Raw genomic sequence first — 19,667 nt, 5'->3', positions numbered from 1 at the left:
TTGCAAGATGCTCCAAAACTGTACTAATATTAACACAGTTAACTCCCAAAACACTGTTAACTTATTTATGTGAATGCGTTAATGAAAAATCATAAACATTATCTCATATGATAATGCATTTTGCAACTCGAAGAGGGTATTTTCAACTGCAGGGAGCACAATAAAACAAGAAACATCCCGACTTCTGCCAGAAAAGGTAGACATGTTGATTTTTTTCCAGAAGAATGGTTAAAAACTGAGAGTCATTTTCCTTCAAACTATTGTACATTCTTTTACAGTTGAATGAATGCAGGAAACCTACATTTTTTAGGTTTACAATAATTGGTTTTGTTTTATTTTATATTAAAACGTAATAATATAAAGTGTTTTAATTCTGTTTAATTAGTTTTTTTTTCATAAAAAAACACTACAAAAAATACCGATAAGAGAACCGTTGAAGGACCTAACCGATATGGTATCGATAAAAAACCTTAACAATACCCATCCCTAGTTTTATCATTATGCTTTTAAAAAAACAATTTAAAAACGCTAAATTTTGCTATCTATAATAATATCTCTTGTATAGTAGTCCTGCAACATACTTTCATATCTGTCACTTAATGACACCTGTCAGAAAAATCTAGTAGCTTAAAAAAAAAGAATTGAAATTGGGCCTTACTATGATTGTGAGACTCTTATTTTGAAAACAAGACCAGCATTAAAGAGCTCTTAGATATGGAGTATCTCATCTTATCACAGCTTTTCTTAAGGCAGTATCCGGGAACTATGAAATATAAATAGTCAAAACCAAGCATTTCATTCTTTGGGTAATTTCTGTGATTATATATGAACGAATAAAACTGTTTCTAGAGAATGTTTTCACTTACCTAAGCCACACACTATGAAGATAAAGAATTTTCATTCTAACAATCTAATTTCCTTAAGAGAAAGTGCATCAAGAAAGCTTGTTTTACATTTCCTGTAAAAGTGCCTTGAATGTAGGCATGCTGATTTATCCAAATATGTTAAACAATACTGAACCATAGAGCAACGATGAGCAATGCAGTGATAAAGTTAAAGCACCAAACCTCAACCCTAACTGACAAGAATGTGTCCTACTTTCATGTCAATCACTCACAATAGGAATCTTTGTGTTTTCACTAAATCCTGCCGTATCACTCCATCTATACACTCAACCCCCACCCAAAGACTGTCCCTCAAGTTCCCCATTGAATTATTCATGAGCAGGTTGCAGACACTCCACTCCACTGTTTCATCCATCAGTCCTGTGGACGTGTTAAAATATTTAGTGTTTGTGACCAGTCAACTCGACTGTGCTTTAACTGTACCCCCACATCCCACCAGGATCACCAACCCACTCCCATCAATTAAGTGTCTAGTCTAGCCACCCTGAGACCCTCCCAGACCCTCTCTCCACTTGCTAAGCGCACTTCTCCTTCCCTGCCCCCTTTCAGTTGACCCCTTTTGTTTATATGGCGGAAAGTATGAGCGAACAGACACACTTTAAAGCACAGCTAATGATTGGTTCCTTTTAACAAAGGCAACCCGAAACACAAAGCTAATCTAAAGTTGAGTGTCTTGAGTGAATGACAGCTTTTAGCTTTTTACTTAAAATCTCCCTCCGCATGTTTGTGCACACAGCAAAACATTAGAAAGGAAGCTAATTAACAATTAATTAGTCTCTTCAGACTGCCTTCCTTAGCAATTGTCAGTCACGTTTTGTCTTTGGATGGCCTAAAGTAGACGCCTTCATCCTCTAATCCCTCGTTCCTACCCCACCAGTTTTGCCTGTCCACTCACTCCTTTGTTCTACAGAAAACCAATCAGACAGCAGGCATCTGACCAGAGTTAATGAAGCCCTGCCAACAAACAACTCCTGATTGACTGCTTTATACTCTCGTTTAAAGTGTGATCACTCAGATGCCTTGGGTTCGCTAAAGCAGTAATGGCGGTGTCTCTCAAGAGATTCAGGTTTTCGTCTACTTCCAGAAGCAGAGGCAGATCCTAATTATTAGGGTTTGATCTGTAGCTGATGTTCAGGACCCTCTCCTGAGGGAAGTCTGTGTCTGATATTAGGGGCATACAAGAACTTTAGGGAAGTTAGAGGAACTCTAGGTAAGTCAAAAATATTCTTTTCAAGTACTTATCCCAAGACTAATCTTTCAAACCTTTCAACTTTCTTCCAGCTTACTGACATGGACTGACATAAACTGTCTGGACTTGCACTTTTCATAATCTATTTCTGATTTTGTTGTGGATTCTTAATCAGAAGTCAAATTTCAAGGAGTTCCATTGAAAACTACAATTCCACCAAGAGCCTGTCCACAAAACTCAGATTTTTCTGTCAATAAATTGCTGTATATTTTGGAGTTATGGAAGGTTCAGAAAGAGGTCAAAATCCTACAGGTTTTCAGTGAAAACTACTCACTGAAAGCTTTAAAGAGTATAGCAAGCTATATAAATCTCCCGAACAGAAACAAAAACCTCATACAGGTACCATTCCACTGAAAACGGCTGACTTAAATCTTTATAAAAATCTCAAGCTATATCCAGTAAACTTTGAAGTGAAGTGAAGATAACAGTTTTCAAACTGTTTTCCAGGTGATCCAAAACCATATTGCTACAATTATTGACCAATCCAATAAGCTATATGCACACGGACTTTTAATTTTCAGCCAGGCAGCCCAAGGGCTTCCGGTGAACTGTCTTTCCATTACAAAATTGTCACGTTTAAGCTCAGATTTCTTTAAAAATCAGCGTTCTGCACTGCCTGTTAGTTATACAATATGAAGTGGGTCTCAGATCCAACAAGAAGCATTGCATTAAATTCCATTTCCCCCTGCCATGTCTTTAAAATACGACAGTTTATTTTACCCCAGTATTTTCAGTTGAATTTCTGTGCTAGCCTGTTGCTACTGACGGCGCTAGTGGTTACAAGGGTCTTTCATCTCGATGCTGTAAAATCAACCATGTGAAATTGAAAATAGTCGCATTAGGCTTTCACCGGAAGTTTATTGTTGGCTTTAAAGCTCTAGCTGTACATAGAGTCCATTGTAACTTTTAGGCTTTGAGAAACTCTACTACAGGAGATGTGAATGAAAGCAGTTAAATATAGCACAACGTGAATTGTTCAAATATCTGACATGGAAAGCATTTCTGCATGGCTGTTTGCTATGTGCGGAAGGGTCATGCAATTGCCTGTGTGTTCAGCTGTTTGGGAGGTGGGGGCAAAGGAGGTTTCTACTCAAAGAAAATTTCATAGAAAGTCACTGCTGCTCTTAGCTACTTGTGTGAGGTCCAACATGCCTCAGTATCCTGGTCAGATCTTGAGAGCGAATCTGGTCTTCCATGTTCATGTAAGTGCAGGAGAGCCAGAGGCAGCAACCAAGAACAGATCAGAGCCAACTACGGAAAGCTTTTACGATAGCCAAGGGTGCAGAAATGATCTTACCCACCCAACCCCCAATGCTGTATGTTTCCATTTTGCTTAGATCTAATCTGAGCTACTTCAGGCAAGTGCTCACACCTACCTGCACACACAAACACACAGAGATGGAACCAAAAATAAACTACAAAGGACCTGAGAGAACACAAACAAACACTGGTAAACCAAAGGTACAACTCAATTTAGGCTGATAAAGTCTCACAATAGTAGATACTGATAAAGACGAACAATTAAAAAATGACACACTCACACTACAGTAAATGCCTTTTTGCCTTTTACTCATGATAGCACACCAGTTTCTGGCATATCGCTCAAATGAGAAAAAGTTCAATATAAAGATGTCGTTTAGAGTAGTGGTCCGCAACCACTGGGCCGGGGACCGGAACCGGTTTATTTATCATCTGAGTATAAACAATCTTTTATTTTGAAAAATGACCATATTCTCTAAGTTACATCTCGGTCACTTGAGCGCCCAAATATAATCCACAAGGTAGCAAAATGAGTAAGAAACAGATGTCTTTGGAAAGTTTCTTTGCTAAGGGGGAAAGGCCCAGTGAAGGACCTGCAAACTGCCAAGGAATAGATCCGCAACCCGTTTGTCAACAAATCAGATGAATACACTCTGTCTGTGCAAGAAGATCAACAGCTGGAGATCGCAAATGACGGCAACCTTTTATTGGCTGTTCACATATCACTTTTCTAGTGCTAATTCTAGACGCACCCTGTTGAATGAATGCCGCAAGCATGACGCGAGTCACATGACAAGAACTGACTGATCAGCTTCATACTTAGTATGGAATAAACACATTTTGGTAGACTAATTATCTTAGACAAACACAGAGCGCCCAAACACTGCAGTGCTTTCTAATTTTCTCCATAAATAAAACTTGTATTACAGTGACAGCAATGTTTTGTCAACTTCAGAAAACGGTTGATGGTCGCCTAGCAACCTACGAATCACCCACAGCACACAACACACACCCAGTCCGCAGTAAAATTGTCAAGCGTTGACCGGTCTGCGGTGATAAAAACGTTGGGGACCACTGGTTTAGAGGTTATATGCTCCATTATGTTTGCACACATTCAAGAAGCACAAGTATGAGTACATCGACCCGTTTCTCTCCATCATTTTATATCATCATTGCTATCCTACTTTCAACACAAATATCAAGGCAAATCAGTCAATCAATAAATAACAAAGTACATTTACAAAGTAAATACCCAGAAATTGCAGATGACAATCTGACAAACTATGTAAAATATCAGTGAATAAAATGTGACAGCATAAAAAATACTGAAATTCAGTCTCATACATTTTTAATTCAGAACTTTCAGTTTAATGTTAAAAATAAGATAAAACTTTATATTTATACACTGCAAAAATGTTAGAGTGTATACAGAAATACTGAGGTTAGATAAGGCCATGTAGACTAAGATGTGGATACATCAGAGACATGAGAGAAACATATTTTCAAAGAAATTCTAGCTCAGTAACTTTTTCTGTAATAAAATAGAGGGAACATTACAAACATCATTTTTACCAGGCAATCTCACCTATGTAGCAGAATGTAGTAGGTGCTAATTAAATTTTAACATCTGAAAATGCATTAAGCTATAAAAAGAAAATGACAAAGAGAGAATATCAGAGAAAGAGTTTTTTTTCAGTAATGTAAAATAGGACCAACCTGCCAGTGAAGTCACAGTCAGCAATAAGACACCTTCTATGCCCACACACAACACATACAGTTAAAGTCAGAATTATTTAAATATAAAATTATTAATATTTAAAATATACAAATTATTCATTCGTTAAATACAATTTACTGTGATCATGGCAAGGATAAAATAGAGGAGTTATTAAAAAGGAGTTATTAAAACTATTACGGTGTTTAAAAAATATGTTGGAAAAAATCTTCTCTTCGTTGAACAGAAATTAACAGAGAAAAAAATAAACAGGGGAGGCTAATAATTCTGACTTCAACTATTCATGACAAATATGTCAGTATGAAACCTTGATAAAAGCTTTCAAGCACCAATTCTCAAAATTATAATTGCGTATCTGATATATAATAATGATAAAAGATAATATAATATCTGATATATTTTTCTTTAACCATCCAACTGATTCTTGTTTCATTCTGAAACTGTAATTCGTTAGCTCACCCACCCACTCTGGGACATCTACAAATATAATTACAGGTCCCCACCCACACTTTTTACATCTAAACAAATACAACCAATCATGTTGTGAAGAAACAAAACAGCTGTAAACATGTCTGATCCCCCTGAAACTCAAACTACTGGTCTTAACTGTAAAAAGAAAATACTTATTAATTTATTACACTTATACATCCACTTTTTGTCTTGTTTAATTAACAATGCACCATCAGTCCATCTTTTTTGCAGAATATGACTTGTAAACTCCCCTAAAAAAACATCTTACCAAGCAAAGGTGCATTAGTTTCTCACAATCACACATAAACTGTAATGCATGCTGGGAGCGTGTTAAATCAGCAATATTGCTCAAAATGCAATTGTTTGTTCAGTTAAATCTGTTAGACCAGTTGCTACAACATTCCTGGAAACATTGGAGGATTTTATATTGATTCAAAGAAGGCTAATTCACATTTCGTATTATCTGAAACTGGTATATTTTCTGAAAAGTAATTGCTTATTTAAGTGTATATCCAGATCTTAACCACTGCAATAATCCCTTGAAGCGTGGAAAATCAACAGTATGCAATGAATGTATAAACACGTGTAGTGCTGGCCTCATCTGAAGGCAGTCCTGAATGTACACAGGATGTTTCGGACAGATGACAAATAGTGCACTGGGACTCCGGCTAGACATTCATCGCTAAACATTCATGGTTCAGCATTCTGGGGGATACGGGTCACTGGGGAGTCAGGCTGCTGAGGGTTCATGAGCTACAATGACATTCTCAAGGTTTCGAAGGCCCACGATGTTATACAACAACTGAGTAACACTAAAGTGTCTGAAGGGCCATGACAATATACCAGAGCTTTGTCAAAAGGCTGCGATGATCATGTCCCTGTGTTTCTGTGGGTGTTCTACAAGAATCTTACACTCCATTGGGACTCTTAACTGCATTGTGCTGAAGTTGAACACTGGGTGTAAACAGCACTGGCACATGGAAGAACCTTAATAGTATAACTACTATGGTTTCAGAAGTACCCCGTTTGGTTATTTCCTTACCAAACCCATCTTTCCAACACACATTTATTTGCATTTTGATTGAAATATAATAACATATTCTTTTATATAAAGCAATTAGGTGTTGTAACTGAATGTCAGATATATAGGTCTATCAAACCATCTATATTCCAATACATAAACACATGCATTTTGACTGAATATAATTATGTACTGTGTTGGTCCATGAATGCAATTGTTTTTGTTTTATAACTGCTGACCACAACTTTTCTGCAACAACACACCTAAAACATCTCTTCTACCTGATTCTCATCACTAAAAAATGCCCTGAGAAATGACACCTGTCTGTGTGGCAGCCCTAGGCTATGTAGCCAATCAGAAACATTGTTGTGTGTTTGCTGACATGTCTTCGGAGGATGGGGGTTTGGGAGAAAACCAGTGATTCTAGCATGACCATTTACACTAAATCTAAGTAAAAAAGCAAATACTTTATATAACACAACAATAAATGTAGTACCTTCAACTAATATTGAGTTAGTGATTATTCAGTTTTTTTGGTTTTTCCTATAAATTAAATTAAAATGAGTGAGATTCTGGCAATTGAATATCGGGTCAGACAGACTTGATCTGATTACCTGACTAATGTGTACATTACTGATTCCTGATTAGAGGGGGTCAATATACAGGGTTCTTAATTATGAACACATGATGGGTAAACAAACATTATTTAAAAGGTGCCGTATGCAAGTTTGACACCCAGTGGTTGAACTAGGTATTACATTCCTGGATCAAAACAAACACAAGAGGAGGTTGCCAGATTGAGAAGCAAGTCTGACGATCAAGCCTAAAGGCTGATTTAAACCATGTTCTAAAGCAACGGCACGTGATAGAAGGAATATGATAACCTCAGGTACACCTCATGCGCTTTATTCAGTGTTAAATGCTAATAATGTGAGTTTGAATGCCATTCTACATGACATTTATTGCCATGCTACTGAAAGCAGCAGCAGATAGTCCACCTCAGATCTTGAAAATTAAATAAACTGATTGAAATTGAACTTTAGAACTGTGACTCAAAACAAAACATAATTGTAAATGTGTAACTGTAAATAAACAAAATGAGAAAGTGGTGATAGTGATGAGCATTGGTGACATAATGAACCAATGCTCATCACAAACAACTTTTCCCACAAGTAGATAAGTGTATCAGTGTACAGAAGGTGCTCAGTGTCATTCACACAGCTACTAAACACCAGTATGGTAACACGCATAAAATTAAAGTCATGAAATAAACATTGTTTATCAACATTAGATGTAACATAAATCTCTAATGTACATGACTGATGGGGAAACAACTAAAAAGATCCAAAGTAATGTCAACGAAAAGCATAAAAAGTCACGTGCCATGCAGGGAAATATGAGAAAGTACAGATTTACAGATATTTGCTGTATATATTAAGGAAACATGCTGTTAACCAGGTTACAGATTTTTACTGTAGCATTTTTACCATTTACCATTGAAATCATGGCCATCAGTGATTCAGCATGTACATTTAATAATGTTAAAGAGGTTTAATATGTATTAATTAGATTATAAACCTTACCATTTAGTGAGTGAGTGCATATTATGTGCTTCTGAATGGTTGTATTTAAAAGTTGTGCTTTGCCCAATTGCTTATCCCTGCAAATCTCGTCATGTAGTGTGTTGTTAGGACACGGGGTTAGTAAACTGTAAACTGCTCACCTATTGTATCTACTTGTAATATTTATATTATTTGCTAATTACTAACCTCATGTGGAACTCTGAATCTGCATCTCATTTCGGAGTCTGCTCTCCACCGGAGGTCACATTTTAGTCATAGACGCATGCTTTACCTGGCGCTGGGCGGGTTTAAAGAGCCAAAGCAAAGACAGCGTTCCCACACGGAAAACAGATTTTCAGAACAGAATAATTGACTTCAGCATTGTTTTTCAGATAAACAAGAATGTTCACATGGCATATTTCTGATTATATCTGCAAACATATTATGGGGTTTTTATGCTTCAGAAGAGTCAAACACTTACATACAGCACCTTTAAGCAAAAATTTGACCAACAGGCTTTGATTAGTAGGCAAGTTAAAGATACATACTGTGGTTTAATGTTTGAGTAAAGCTCTTATTTTGGTAAGAAACTATTAAAATAATGTGCCATGTTTTTAACAGGCGTTAAGCCAGACAGGATGCTGCAGGGGGGTCCAACCTTGCATGACAAGGGGATGCAGTTAAAATTACCAAAACAGAGCAAGTTAGAAAAACAGCTGAAATTGCTTACAGCACCTTTAATTTCCTCTGCATTTCTAATAAAACCAAAATCCTGTGAGTAAGGCTTTATTAAGCCCAGCCTAGTGAGTGTCGGGAAATGAGAGCATTGTTTTTTGTGATCTCCATGCAGGGAAGCTAAGCTCAGCTAATGTGCCCGAGTTGGTGGGAGACTAATGAAGGCTTCAGACAAACAGTCTTTCTCTCTTGCACTTACTTTTTCCTGTCTGTGTGACAGGAGCCTCTATGGTGTTCAAACAGTTGCATTAAAACAGATGAAAGTAGTTAAAATTAGCATACTGTAGGCCTAGTGTATATCTCAAAAGGGAGAACAGTACTTATGGGAACACTATTTGCATAAACATCAGTGTGATCCGATAAACACTGTAAAACACTATCTAGCACACTCAAACTGGCCATATCTGTACACTACAATACCACAACAGTAAGATCTTGATGTAAGCAATCACGTGATGGTCCTATAAAAATTATTTCCCATGGGATAGGAAGGCTAATTATAAATCCAACAGTGACAGTACTAAAATAAGCTTTTTACGGCTGTGTTTAGCAGTTTGTGGGCCTATTAACTTTGTGTGAATGAGAAAGGCCTTTATGCCCTCTCCTGTGGTTTTGCGAGCGGTTTTACAGAACAACACACAAACAGGGCTGAGTATTTTCTCTTCTATTTGCGAAAGGTTTGCTCCTTACCTGCATGCTACCCTGCTTACATGTAAATGAAAATTAGATGTCCATGCACATTTACATCTATAAAACACTCCCATGTGTGAAAACCTACAGTGTTTTAAGAGGTTCCCATCTATAATACAATAATTTGCATGCCATTTTATAGAAACTCAGTATGAGAATGATTAGCTCTTTTGCACCATAAAGAATGCTTGTGCAACTGGGTAATGCTGCCTTTCTGGAAATTCATTTTTATTTTAAGTTCTTCTGGTTGATTTTGTATACATTGAGACATTTTCTTGAGACATGATTTGGTTTTATTTTATGTTGAGCAATGTCATAAGGTGACCTGTCTGCACGATATCAAGAGGTTTAGATTTCCCAGAGCTTTCAGCCTGCCTGCCTGAATTGCCAACTATGAATATTTACTTTGAGGTTCTGTCAACTGTAAACAATCATTAAAATCCAACCCTCTGGAATTAATCTTTTAAGAAGTGCATTCAAATGGTTTTAAAATTACCTACAACTACAATAATACAACCCAATACAGAATACCTCAATCTCTTCGGCCACAAATCTGTTGATCTCAGCAAGCTTGCCTACCTAGCCAGGTCGTTAAACAACAGTGGTGGTAAATTTAACTCCTTGGATTAATCGATATCCAATTTCTGTTATAATACTCTGGTTTATGATCTCATCTGATCACAAGTTTGATTTCTTCTGTTTAAACGAGACTTATAAAAATCATCAGGCTGTTGAACTCTTAATTGCTTTGTCCTCTGGTGTTTTTATTGTTTGTAAGCACTGTGTCTGGCAATATTTCACAATAAAAAGTATAAAGCATCTTAAATAGCTGTGCCTAAATTTGCTTCATTCAAATAGTTTGTTCTAAAAATCAACTATAATCTATTCTTGCCACTGTCAACTACCCTCCAAAAACTTTAAAAAATTTAATTCACATTAATAATAGAACTTGCAAAAGGAAAATTGTTATCATGTCTTCATATACTTCACTTATTCATTCTAAAAGGCACATTCCTGACCCCATCTGGTATTCTGGAATAAATCCTTGTAACTGTCTCTGATCTGTCTATATACATCTGTTGATGTCTTATTGGCACTCATCTTATGGTATTTAAGATTAAGTGGTGTCTTTCTGGCTCATTTTACAGCATCAAAGCTTTTGATATATGTGTTCTTGCTGATGAACTCACTACCCTTTCCAGCAAAGTCGATTTATCTACTGGAGATGGCCTAGTTTCTTATTATGATATGGACTTCATGAGATTTTATATGATTTTGCCCCTTTGAAAACCCAGACTGTTTTCTTTACTCTCTCTGCTTCTTAAATAACCCATGAATTATGGCATCTTAAAAGTAAACAATTCATCCAACATATTTTGTTAAAGTTTTAACCCTCTTTGCTTTCTTTAATAACTTGGACAACTCATTCATCCTAATCTTATGACTTTCTCCCTTCATCTTAAAAAAACAACAATCACCACCATCCTCAAGAAAATATATTTTATCCAATTTCAAGCTTGTCATTTATTGCTAAAATATTATAGGAAATAGGTTCAGGTTTAAGACAAAAAAAACTTTTTTGAAAGATTTCAATATGTTATCATACATCATAGTACAGAAACTGCTCTTGTCAAAATCACTAATAATATGATGAACTTCAGATATGAAGATATGAGTGCAATCTTTAATAGAAATCTTACAAAACATCCTCATTGACAGCCAAGTCTCTATTTAAAGGTCATAATTTGGTATCTCTCTGATCAAACTCAGTATATACAGCTCAAAAAGAAATTCATTCAGGTATTCTCAAGATAACAGTGGCATTCATCAAGGCTCAGTTTTGGATCCACTTCTGTTTATTACTTACAGTATTAACACTTGCTTGGTCATATTTTTATTAAATACTATTCATTTTTGCTGCCTTGGTGATGCCACCCAGCTTGACCGGTCTTCCAAGGTAACATGTTGCTTTTTACCAGTTAACCTTTCAGTTATTTTACTTGATATCTTAGGACTGGGCGATTACTGATTATTACTGAAATGTGTGTATTCCATAAAAAATGTGTGAAGCAGATTGGTTAGTTCTACTTACATGAATTGCGGTGCGCTCTGGGCATTCAGAAAAGTTCAGATGCTTTTTTAACTAGGTGTACCTGGAAAATGCCTCCATTGGAAATGACAACAGCCCAAGCTTATGGGCGTTGCTTCCAAGGTGCGCGCTCAGCAGCCACATTTTAATAAAACTATAGCACTTCATACCGAAACTTCATACCAAACTTTTTTATTATCCATGCTAACAGTGGTGTTCGGTCAATAAATACAGATAGAGATTTTATTGCCCAGCCCTATCATATCTACACTTTTGTCCCAATAAGCTTCCTATCATTTATGGAACTCCTTTTCTGTTGATTTTCAAAACAGTGATAATCTTAATACTTTCTAAAAGTGAACATTAACAACGACTAAACATGCATGAAGTATTCCGCATCTTCCAGCCTTACTATATATAATTCATTTCTCAAAATGATTCTGTTTGTATTATGTTTGTATGGTGACCTTAAGTGTTGTGAAAGCTGCTTATAATTTAAATGAATTACAACTATTACAGACAGCATTGCAATACCATAAAAAGGTTACAAATATAGCAGTAAGTCTGCTAGTTTGATCAAAACCTCCTGCTGAGAGCTAATGCAAATGAATGCAACAACAAAAGTCAATTTCAGATAAAAAAAATAAATAAAAAAAAGTTATGCAAAAGGCATCAGTGTCCCTGTCCCTCCCTGCAGAACTAACATGCCTCTTGTCCAGGAGGGTACAGCCATCTGTTGTTTGTTAGGAGGTAGAGAGTTCGTGTGACAGTATTTTGCATGTGTGAGAAAGGGGACGAAAGTGAACGGGGGAGGGAAGCATAGAGGGTAGAATATGTAAATTCAGACATTAATGGTTTTGTCTGTGACTGGCACTTGGGGAAAGACTATGTATGAGCACTGACAGCAGCTTGGGAAGCACTATTTTGTATGCAGAAAAGAGTGGTGATTAATGAAATAACTGCCTTATTCTATCCTGACCCCACTTATCTGCATGGATATGAGGGATACAGTCTGTGGGGGGTTAGGTTAATCCAACAAGAGAGTTCAAGCTCAATGTCATATTAACCCAGTTGAATGCCAAAACATGGTTTCCTATAAACAACACAGAGCTCCAGATGTCCAGTGGTTTTAAGAGTATAACCTAGACAATGGAGTCATCATCAATAGGCATATCTGAATGAAACACATCTGTTTTGACGTCTGTGTGACTACGAATGTGCTAGTAACCCAGTGACACACTAGAGCCTCTGATATCACACAGGTGAGTCTGAATCTTGGCGTGTGCATGGTTTGGCTTGTTCAGTTTTGTGTCATAAACTTAGTCATGTAATAAAACAAATTGTCGGTGTCCCTTCAAGTAGTAGTTCAAGACTTCAAACTCAGACAAAGATTAACTTTTGAGCACATTTATCTGTTATGGGTCACAATAGCCTTGGTGTTTTTTAATTATTACATATTATCCCTAGTAGTAGTTAGGGTTGCATGGTTTACCGGTACTATGGTATTATCCTGATACTATGGCTCCAAAATACTGGTGGTGCTGCTGTAGTCTGTAAACGGTAGTATCGTCATTAACGGTCTATCTACAATAGATAATGTTGGATGTGGAAAAGTCACTAAAATGTTCACGTTTGTTAAACAATAGACCATTTTATTTTAATAGTCTGTGGAGCACTTTAAGGTTGCACGTTTTCTGACGTTTTGAACGCACATCTGAATCGGTTCATTTCTGTTCCTCTCAATATGATTTAGTAGCTACAACAACCGCGATAATCTCTTTAAAAAAACAACTCAAAGTGAAATTTTGAATTACTTTGGATTGCTACCTGATAAGACTGAAAAAAAAAACAATTGATGAAAAACCCAAAATAACAACAGGAAACATTGAAACAATTTTTGACCACTTTATATAGTCTAAATGTGTTGAAAAAATTCTATTTTTGTAACAAATTTATTTTGGTATAATTTGTTTCTTTATTTCAATGTATTCTTTGTTAGTCAGCAATCTACAAAATAAACTAAAATTGAATAAATTGACGTGCAAATAATACTTTTTTTAATAATAAGGGAATTATGAATTAACTTCAAACAGGCCTTATAACATATAAAACATAGTATTTCTGACTATTTTCTTTATAATTTGAGTTATGAATTACAGAATCGCAATACTCCTCGGAAGTTCTGATTCATGAGCTAGGAAGTCATAATTATGATGTCAGATTTGCTCCAATCATTTTGCTAGGAGCCAAATGTACCTTTACTGCAAATAATAATAATAAACATTGGCAGGTAATTGAAAGTCCATCATAACTTTAAAACTAATTTTGTTTTCCACTCATACTATCTTTCTTTTTTAATATTTATTCTTTGCCTTTATTTGATAGAACAGAAGGATGACAGGAAATTAAGTGGGAGAGAGAGAGAGAAGGGGACGGGATAAGGAAAGGTCCACAAGCCAGGATTTGAACTCAAGACACCTTGAGCACTGATCTAACTCTGTTATACTTTGGCACAGTAACCACTTGGCTACTGTGTATGCATTAAATTGAATAATGAATGCACCACAAGTATAATCTATAACATAATTGCTCACGTGATGTCAACCCACTCTATGGCTGGGCGATATGGCAGAAATGCAATCTTGATAATTATTTTGCATACTTAAGGATAACGACATATATATTTCTATATAAGTTAATGCTTACAGCTTTAAAAGAGTATCCCAACAAAGGCTGTAGCCACAAAGATTAGACGGTTCATTAAATTAAATGTATAATATAATGTTTATAAACAAAAACAGATTACACATTACTTTGTTTTTTTGGAGATTATCTATAGATTTTCTATAATATAATGTAAATATAATATCCTAAAGAGCTGTAATTGACAGCATATATAGTAAACAAACAAAAATATACTTATTGCATTTTCTAAAAAATAAACAATTACAGAATTTTGTTAAAATAGATGGTAATTAAAATGGTAAAAATGGTTAAAATATACAACAGATTAACAGCTAATACTACTGGCGGAAAAGTGAATCATGCTTGCTAAACGATACTGGGTGATGTAGCATATCTCTAATATAAACACAATTACAGATTCCTGTTGTTGCATATGTCTGCTGTGTGATTGGCTATACAGTAAAAATATCCATAGCTTATCATTGTTATCGACATAAAATTTATCACGATTTGATATATTATTTATCAGCCCAGCCCTAACCCACTCCATGTCAGTCTATTATAAAAGCTGATTTTATTTACGCGCATGTAATCTCTGTATCAAACATTTTGATACTACTTCTCAAAAAGCCTGTTAATTTCTTCTTGTGTAAAACATTTATAATTAGCTAAAAGGTACTGTGTGCACCTCTTAGAACGAAATTGTGTGCCATGGCCTCAAATCAATCAGTGTGCTGCTTCAGTGTTTACTTGATTTTTATGTCCCCCCATAGAGGAACATTAATCTCCTGCTGGGCGCTCTAAACCAACATTAACCCCAAACCAAACCCCACTCATCTGGCCAGAGCTGTTGAGACCCAGCTGCCTTGTGTTTGTCAAAGTGCAGTGGGAAAACAAGAAAAACAAGTCAGAGCATGCTTCTGGATCACAATTAACTCAAGAATTGTAACAAGTACATGAAATTATGACACATACCTTTGAATCCATGCTAATTTTAATAGAAAAAAATAATAATAATAATAATTTGCTTTTAATTTACTTTTCCTCTGGCTTTCCAAGATGTAGGTAATTTTCTGTGGGACAGATGGTTTTTAGCAGAAATTGTGGCAACAGGTAATTCATAATATGAAAATCAATGGCTTTCAGCCATTTGAAAATAAATATAAACCTTGACAGTCAGGAGTAGGCATGGGCTGGTATAAGATACTGAAGGTATGATAACCTTGGATATAAATATCTCGATTTCACGGTTTTGCAGTATTGTGCTCACTACTCTACAATATATTATTTTAAAATGTCTGGGTAAACAATAAAAACATCTTCCCTTTTAAACACAATATATATTATTTTAAGAAACATTTAAAATATTTTGGAGCAGTAAACATGTCAGGCTAAATCATTCAAATTAATTATTGACTTCTGCTTTCTTCATTTATTTTAAAAACATATTTTTTACAATTTAAAACTGCATCTTTGGATATCTTTTCTGCTGGAGATACTGTTATTTAAAAAAAAACAAACAAAAAAGTAAATAAAAAAATCTTACAGATACCTTAGGAACAGTATAGCAGAAAATTGACAGTTTTAAAACCTTGACTTTTCCAAACCGCGGTATACCTTGAAAACAGTTATCGTCCCATGCCCAGTCAGGAGCATGTACACAACAGTCTGGAGCACACGCTTGCTGTCACATGACATCACAAACTCGCATGTGAACTGATGCTGTTTGTTTACAATGGAGTGGGAGAATGGAGTATGTTGTATTGTTCATCACAATGGTACCACCTCTAAACCTGGATGTGACTAAACTGGTGCTCCACACTGCACATGCTCAAGAATGCTTAACAATATTGTGAATTAAAGGTAACAAAATGATAGATTATGCTTAGTTTCTTGTATAGACTGGTAATTTTGCTTTGTATGAACTCAATGTAGACATGGGTACTAATTTTGACATGTTTGTGTATGTTTATTTTAGCTCTAAAAGTATCAGTAGCAGTTCACTTGCATTATGTGAGCCAAGGAACCAGCCGAAATCTGCTTTAATATTCGACAGAAGAAAAAAAGTCACTTACATATTGGACAGTCCTGAGATTATGAAATCAATGGCAAATTTTAAGTTCTTGTTCAACTGTCATATCATAAATATTTTTATTACAACTAAAGCATCTAAAACATACATCCCACATAAAATCACCCAACCAAATATTCAATATTTTCTATACAATATTCAATATTTTGGTGCATGTTTTCGTTTTCTATATACAGCCATAATAACAACTTAAAGAGGTTTTTAACGAACACAGAATTTATAACTATAGCATCCTTAAACCTTTCCAACATCCACAGCACATTCACAACTGAAACGACCTGAGGTAACCTGAAATATTCTCATATTTTTTACAATTGTTCAATTGTTCATATTTTAATTTCTATGATACCAACACATCATTTGGGTTAGCCTTATGTGAAGGCAGCAAAACGTATCGATGTAGCTTCACCTTCAGATTATTAACGTGTAGCCTAGTTACTACAGTACATCTCAAATACCAGATCCATTAATCAAAAGATGACACAAAAAAACCGCAACAAGTGCATGCAGTGAAATTAAAGGGCACCTTATAAATCAACTCTTGAGGCAATTAAACACGGTCACAGAATGTTAAAACATGCAGTAAAAACATAACTTACCCACAGCCGTAAAGGCTATAATGAGCCATTTGATATCCATAGTTCTCCTGTTTTCTGCACTGGCGATTAAGTCCAGATTTAGCAGAAAATGTAAATGTGATAAATTCCTGATCGACCCTCAGACCTTCAGAAAGGAGTCCGGATGGAGTTATGAACGCGTACACCTGTTCGGACCGCGTGAAAGTGCATGTACCGACTCCACCACAGCGATATCAATTTCTCCCGAGTAAGATGCGTCTCGAGCGGTTAAAAGACGGATATCCAGCCCCGAACAACTGCCGTATTTGTTAAGAGACGCTTGGGTGCTTGAATAAAGCCTTTGGGTGGTTTCCAGTGAGAAATGACATCCACCGTTCACGAATGAATCCGTTATTGTGAGTTGAACGCGGGGATTCTGAGCTCTCTAACGCCGCTCTCCAATCCCCAGCGCGAGCAGCCCACGCGTGGAGGAGAAGGAGGAGGAGTGAGACCGGTGTTAGTCCAGCTCGCGTCAAAGTGGTCGTGGGTAAACTTGTGATATCTCTTTCTAGGGGATGTGAGCCGACGTGCTGCTCTCGGTGGTTCTCCGTGAAGAGCAATAGGCTACGGTGATGCTGCCGCTCCCGCGATCACCTTCAGCTCTATTGTCACACGCGCCACAAAAGACGGCAGGCGGCCCAGCCCATCTCTTACTTTCAATCACGAGCGGGGTCTGAGAATATCAGAAGGGGAGGGGGGCGCCATAGTAGAGACCACTCGTGCTTTTGAACCACCGTGGTGTCCCATTCAAATAAATTCAGTGAGTTTAGAGCGGCTGTAACCACTTTTCTTATCAGTTACTCGTTGCCTAGCTTCAGTTGTCACAAGCGACGGCGCTGTTTAGAAGCGCACATGCAGATTTTGTTTGACTTTCAAATGTATGCTATACGTATTATTTAAGCGTCTATTCTCATTTATTCTCTTAAAAAAGGTCTGTTTGACTGCATCTTCCCCAAACTACAATTTAAACAGTTTTATGGATTGACTGGCATGATGTTTTTGTCGTCCAACTGTAATTGGTTTACATGTCAAGATAAACGAGTTGGTTTCTTGATGTAGCTAATATTACACTGTTTATATAAGCGAGACAGAGGGTGAAAGTTCCAATTAGAGTTGTTTAAAAATTGTATTTCCTGGCTGGCTGCTGTCCTGCTATTGCACTTTCAAACTATCATCACTTCTCCCAAACTAAACTCCGCCCCTTGGCGCAGAGCCAAACTAAACCACTCCTTTTACCAGGTAACAGCTGCCCCCTAGTTTTGGAAAGAGTCCTTGAAAAAAAAAACCGAGAGGGATTTAGATAGAAATGTTTAACCAACATGTGTGTATGTAAATCTCCCCACAGGCGTATCAAAATAACGTTTCATTATTTTAAAGACCAAGTTTAATCAACGGGGATGCGTTAACTGATCAATAGTTATAGTAAAGAATAAACAAATTCAATTACAAATAATTCTTGTTCCACTGAACTTTATGCCAAACAAGCCTGTCACAGCTTAATAAATAAAAGCTGTTAATTAACAGTTGCCTGAAGCTCGTGATTCATGGGTGTTTATTTACGCTTTTTAATTGCATTATAGAACTTTGATCTCTTCTCCAACCATCTTAATGTTGAGAATATAAACAAAGTGACTTTTATTAGCCTTTTTAGCAGTTTGAAACAATAAATCATATGCAAAATTAGGTAATTAAATATAAATACATACAATTTGACATGAAATGTACTGGCAGCTTATTGCACATTTTTTGCAATTTACATGACCAACCTAGATTGTATAAGATGAAAGCTGTAAAAATGTCATTCATTTTCCTTCCGCTTAGTCCCTTTATTCATCAGTGATCGCCACAGCGGAAAGAACCGCCAACTTATCCAGCATATGTTTTACACAAAATGCTGGCACATAAAAATGCCAACTGACCAAGCCAGGGCTCGAACCAGCGACCTTTTTGCTGTGACATCGCTAACCACTGAGCCACTGTGTCGCCCTGTAAAAATGTCAACAAAAGTTACATTTTTTTTAAATTACAGATCAAATTTGTCAGACAGATTTATTTTGAAAGCATAATAAAACAAAACACGCCTATGATCTGTTAATCTGTTATAGGTCACACTTTACAATAAGATTTCATTACTAACATTTACTAATGCATTATTAAAATCCAAATTCATGCTTGTTAACATGATATGGACTGTGAGTTAATATAAACTAGCAATAAACAACCTTATTTTCTTTAGCTAACATTAACAGATGAATAAACACTGTAATAAATGTATTGCTCATTGTTCAGGTTAGTAAATATACATTAACTAACACTAATAAAATCTTGCCCAAATATAAAACTGCAGTAGTATTTCACAGTATTACTGTTTTGACTGTAATTTTTTATCAAATAAATTCAGCATTGGTGAGCGAGAGATTTCCTTGAAAAACAAATCGTTCTGACCACAAACCGTTGAATGGTGTATATGTGCTGTCTACACTTGTTAATTAATGTCAAGCAAACAGTGATTGGTTGTAAATGATTACATGTAGTCTGCATTACAAAATCACATTT

At 36.1% G+C, this 19,667-nt stretch overlaps 1 protein-coding gene across 1 annotated transcript in view; it reads right to left on the bottom strand.

Annotated features, from left to right (window-relative positions):
- Positions 1-17,733, bottom strand: part of igsf3 (immunoglobulin superfamily, member 3) — a 332,749-nt gene extending 315,016 nt beyond the window's left edge. The window contains exon 1 of the mRNA XM_056465165.1: positions 17,094-17,733. Within this exon, the coding sequence (XP_056321140.1) occupies positions 17,094-17,133 (40 nt within the window). The 5' untranslated portion in view covers positions 17,134-17,733. The remainder of the gene's footprint in view (positions 1-17,093) is intronic.
- Between the last annotated feature and the right edge of the window lie 1,934 nt (positions 17,734-19,667).

This window comes from Danio aesculapii, chromosome 9 (assembly GCF_903798145.1).
Source record: "Danio aesculapii chromosome 9, fDanAes4.1, whole genome shotgun sequence".
Taxonomy (NCBI): Eukaryota; Metazoa; Chordata; class Actinopteri; order Cypriniformes; family Danionidae; genus Danio; species Danio aesculapii.
Note: the sequence above shows the minus strand (reverse complement) of the source record. Positions and strands in the feature narration are given on the sequence as shown.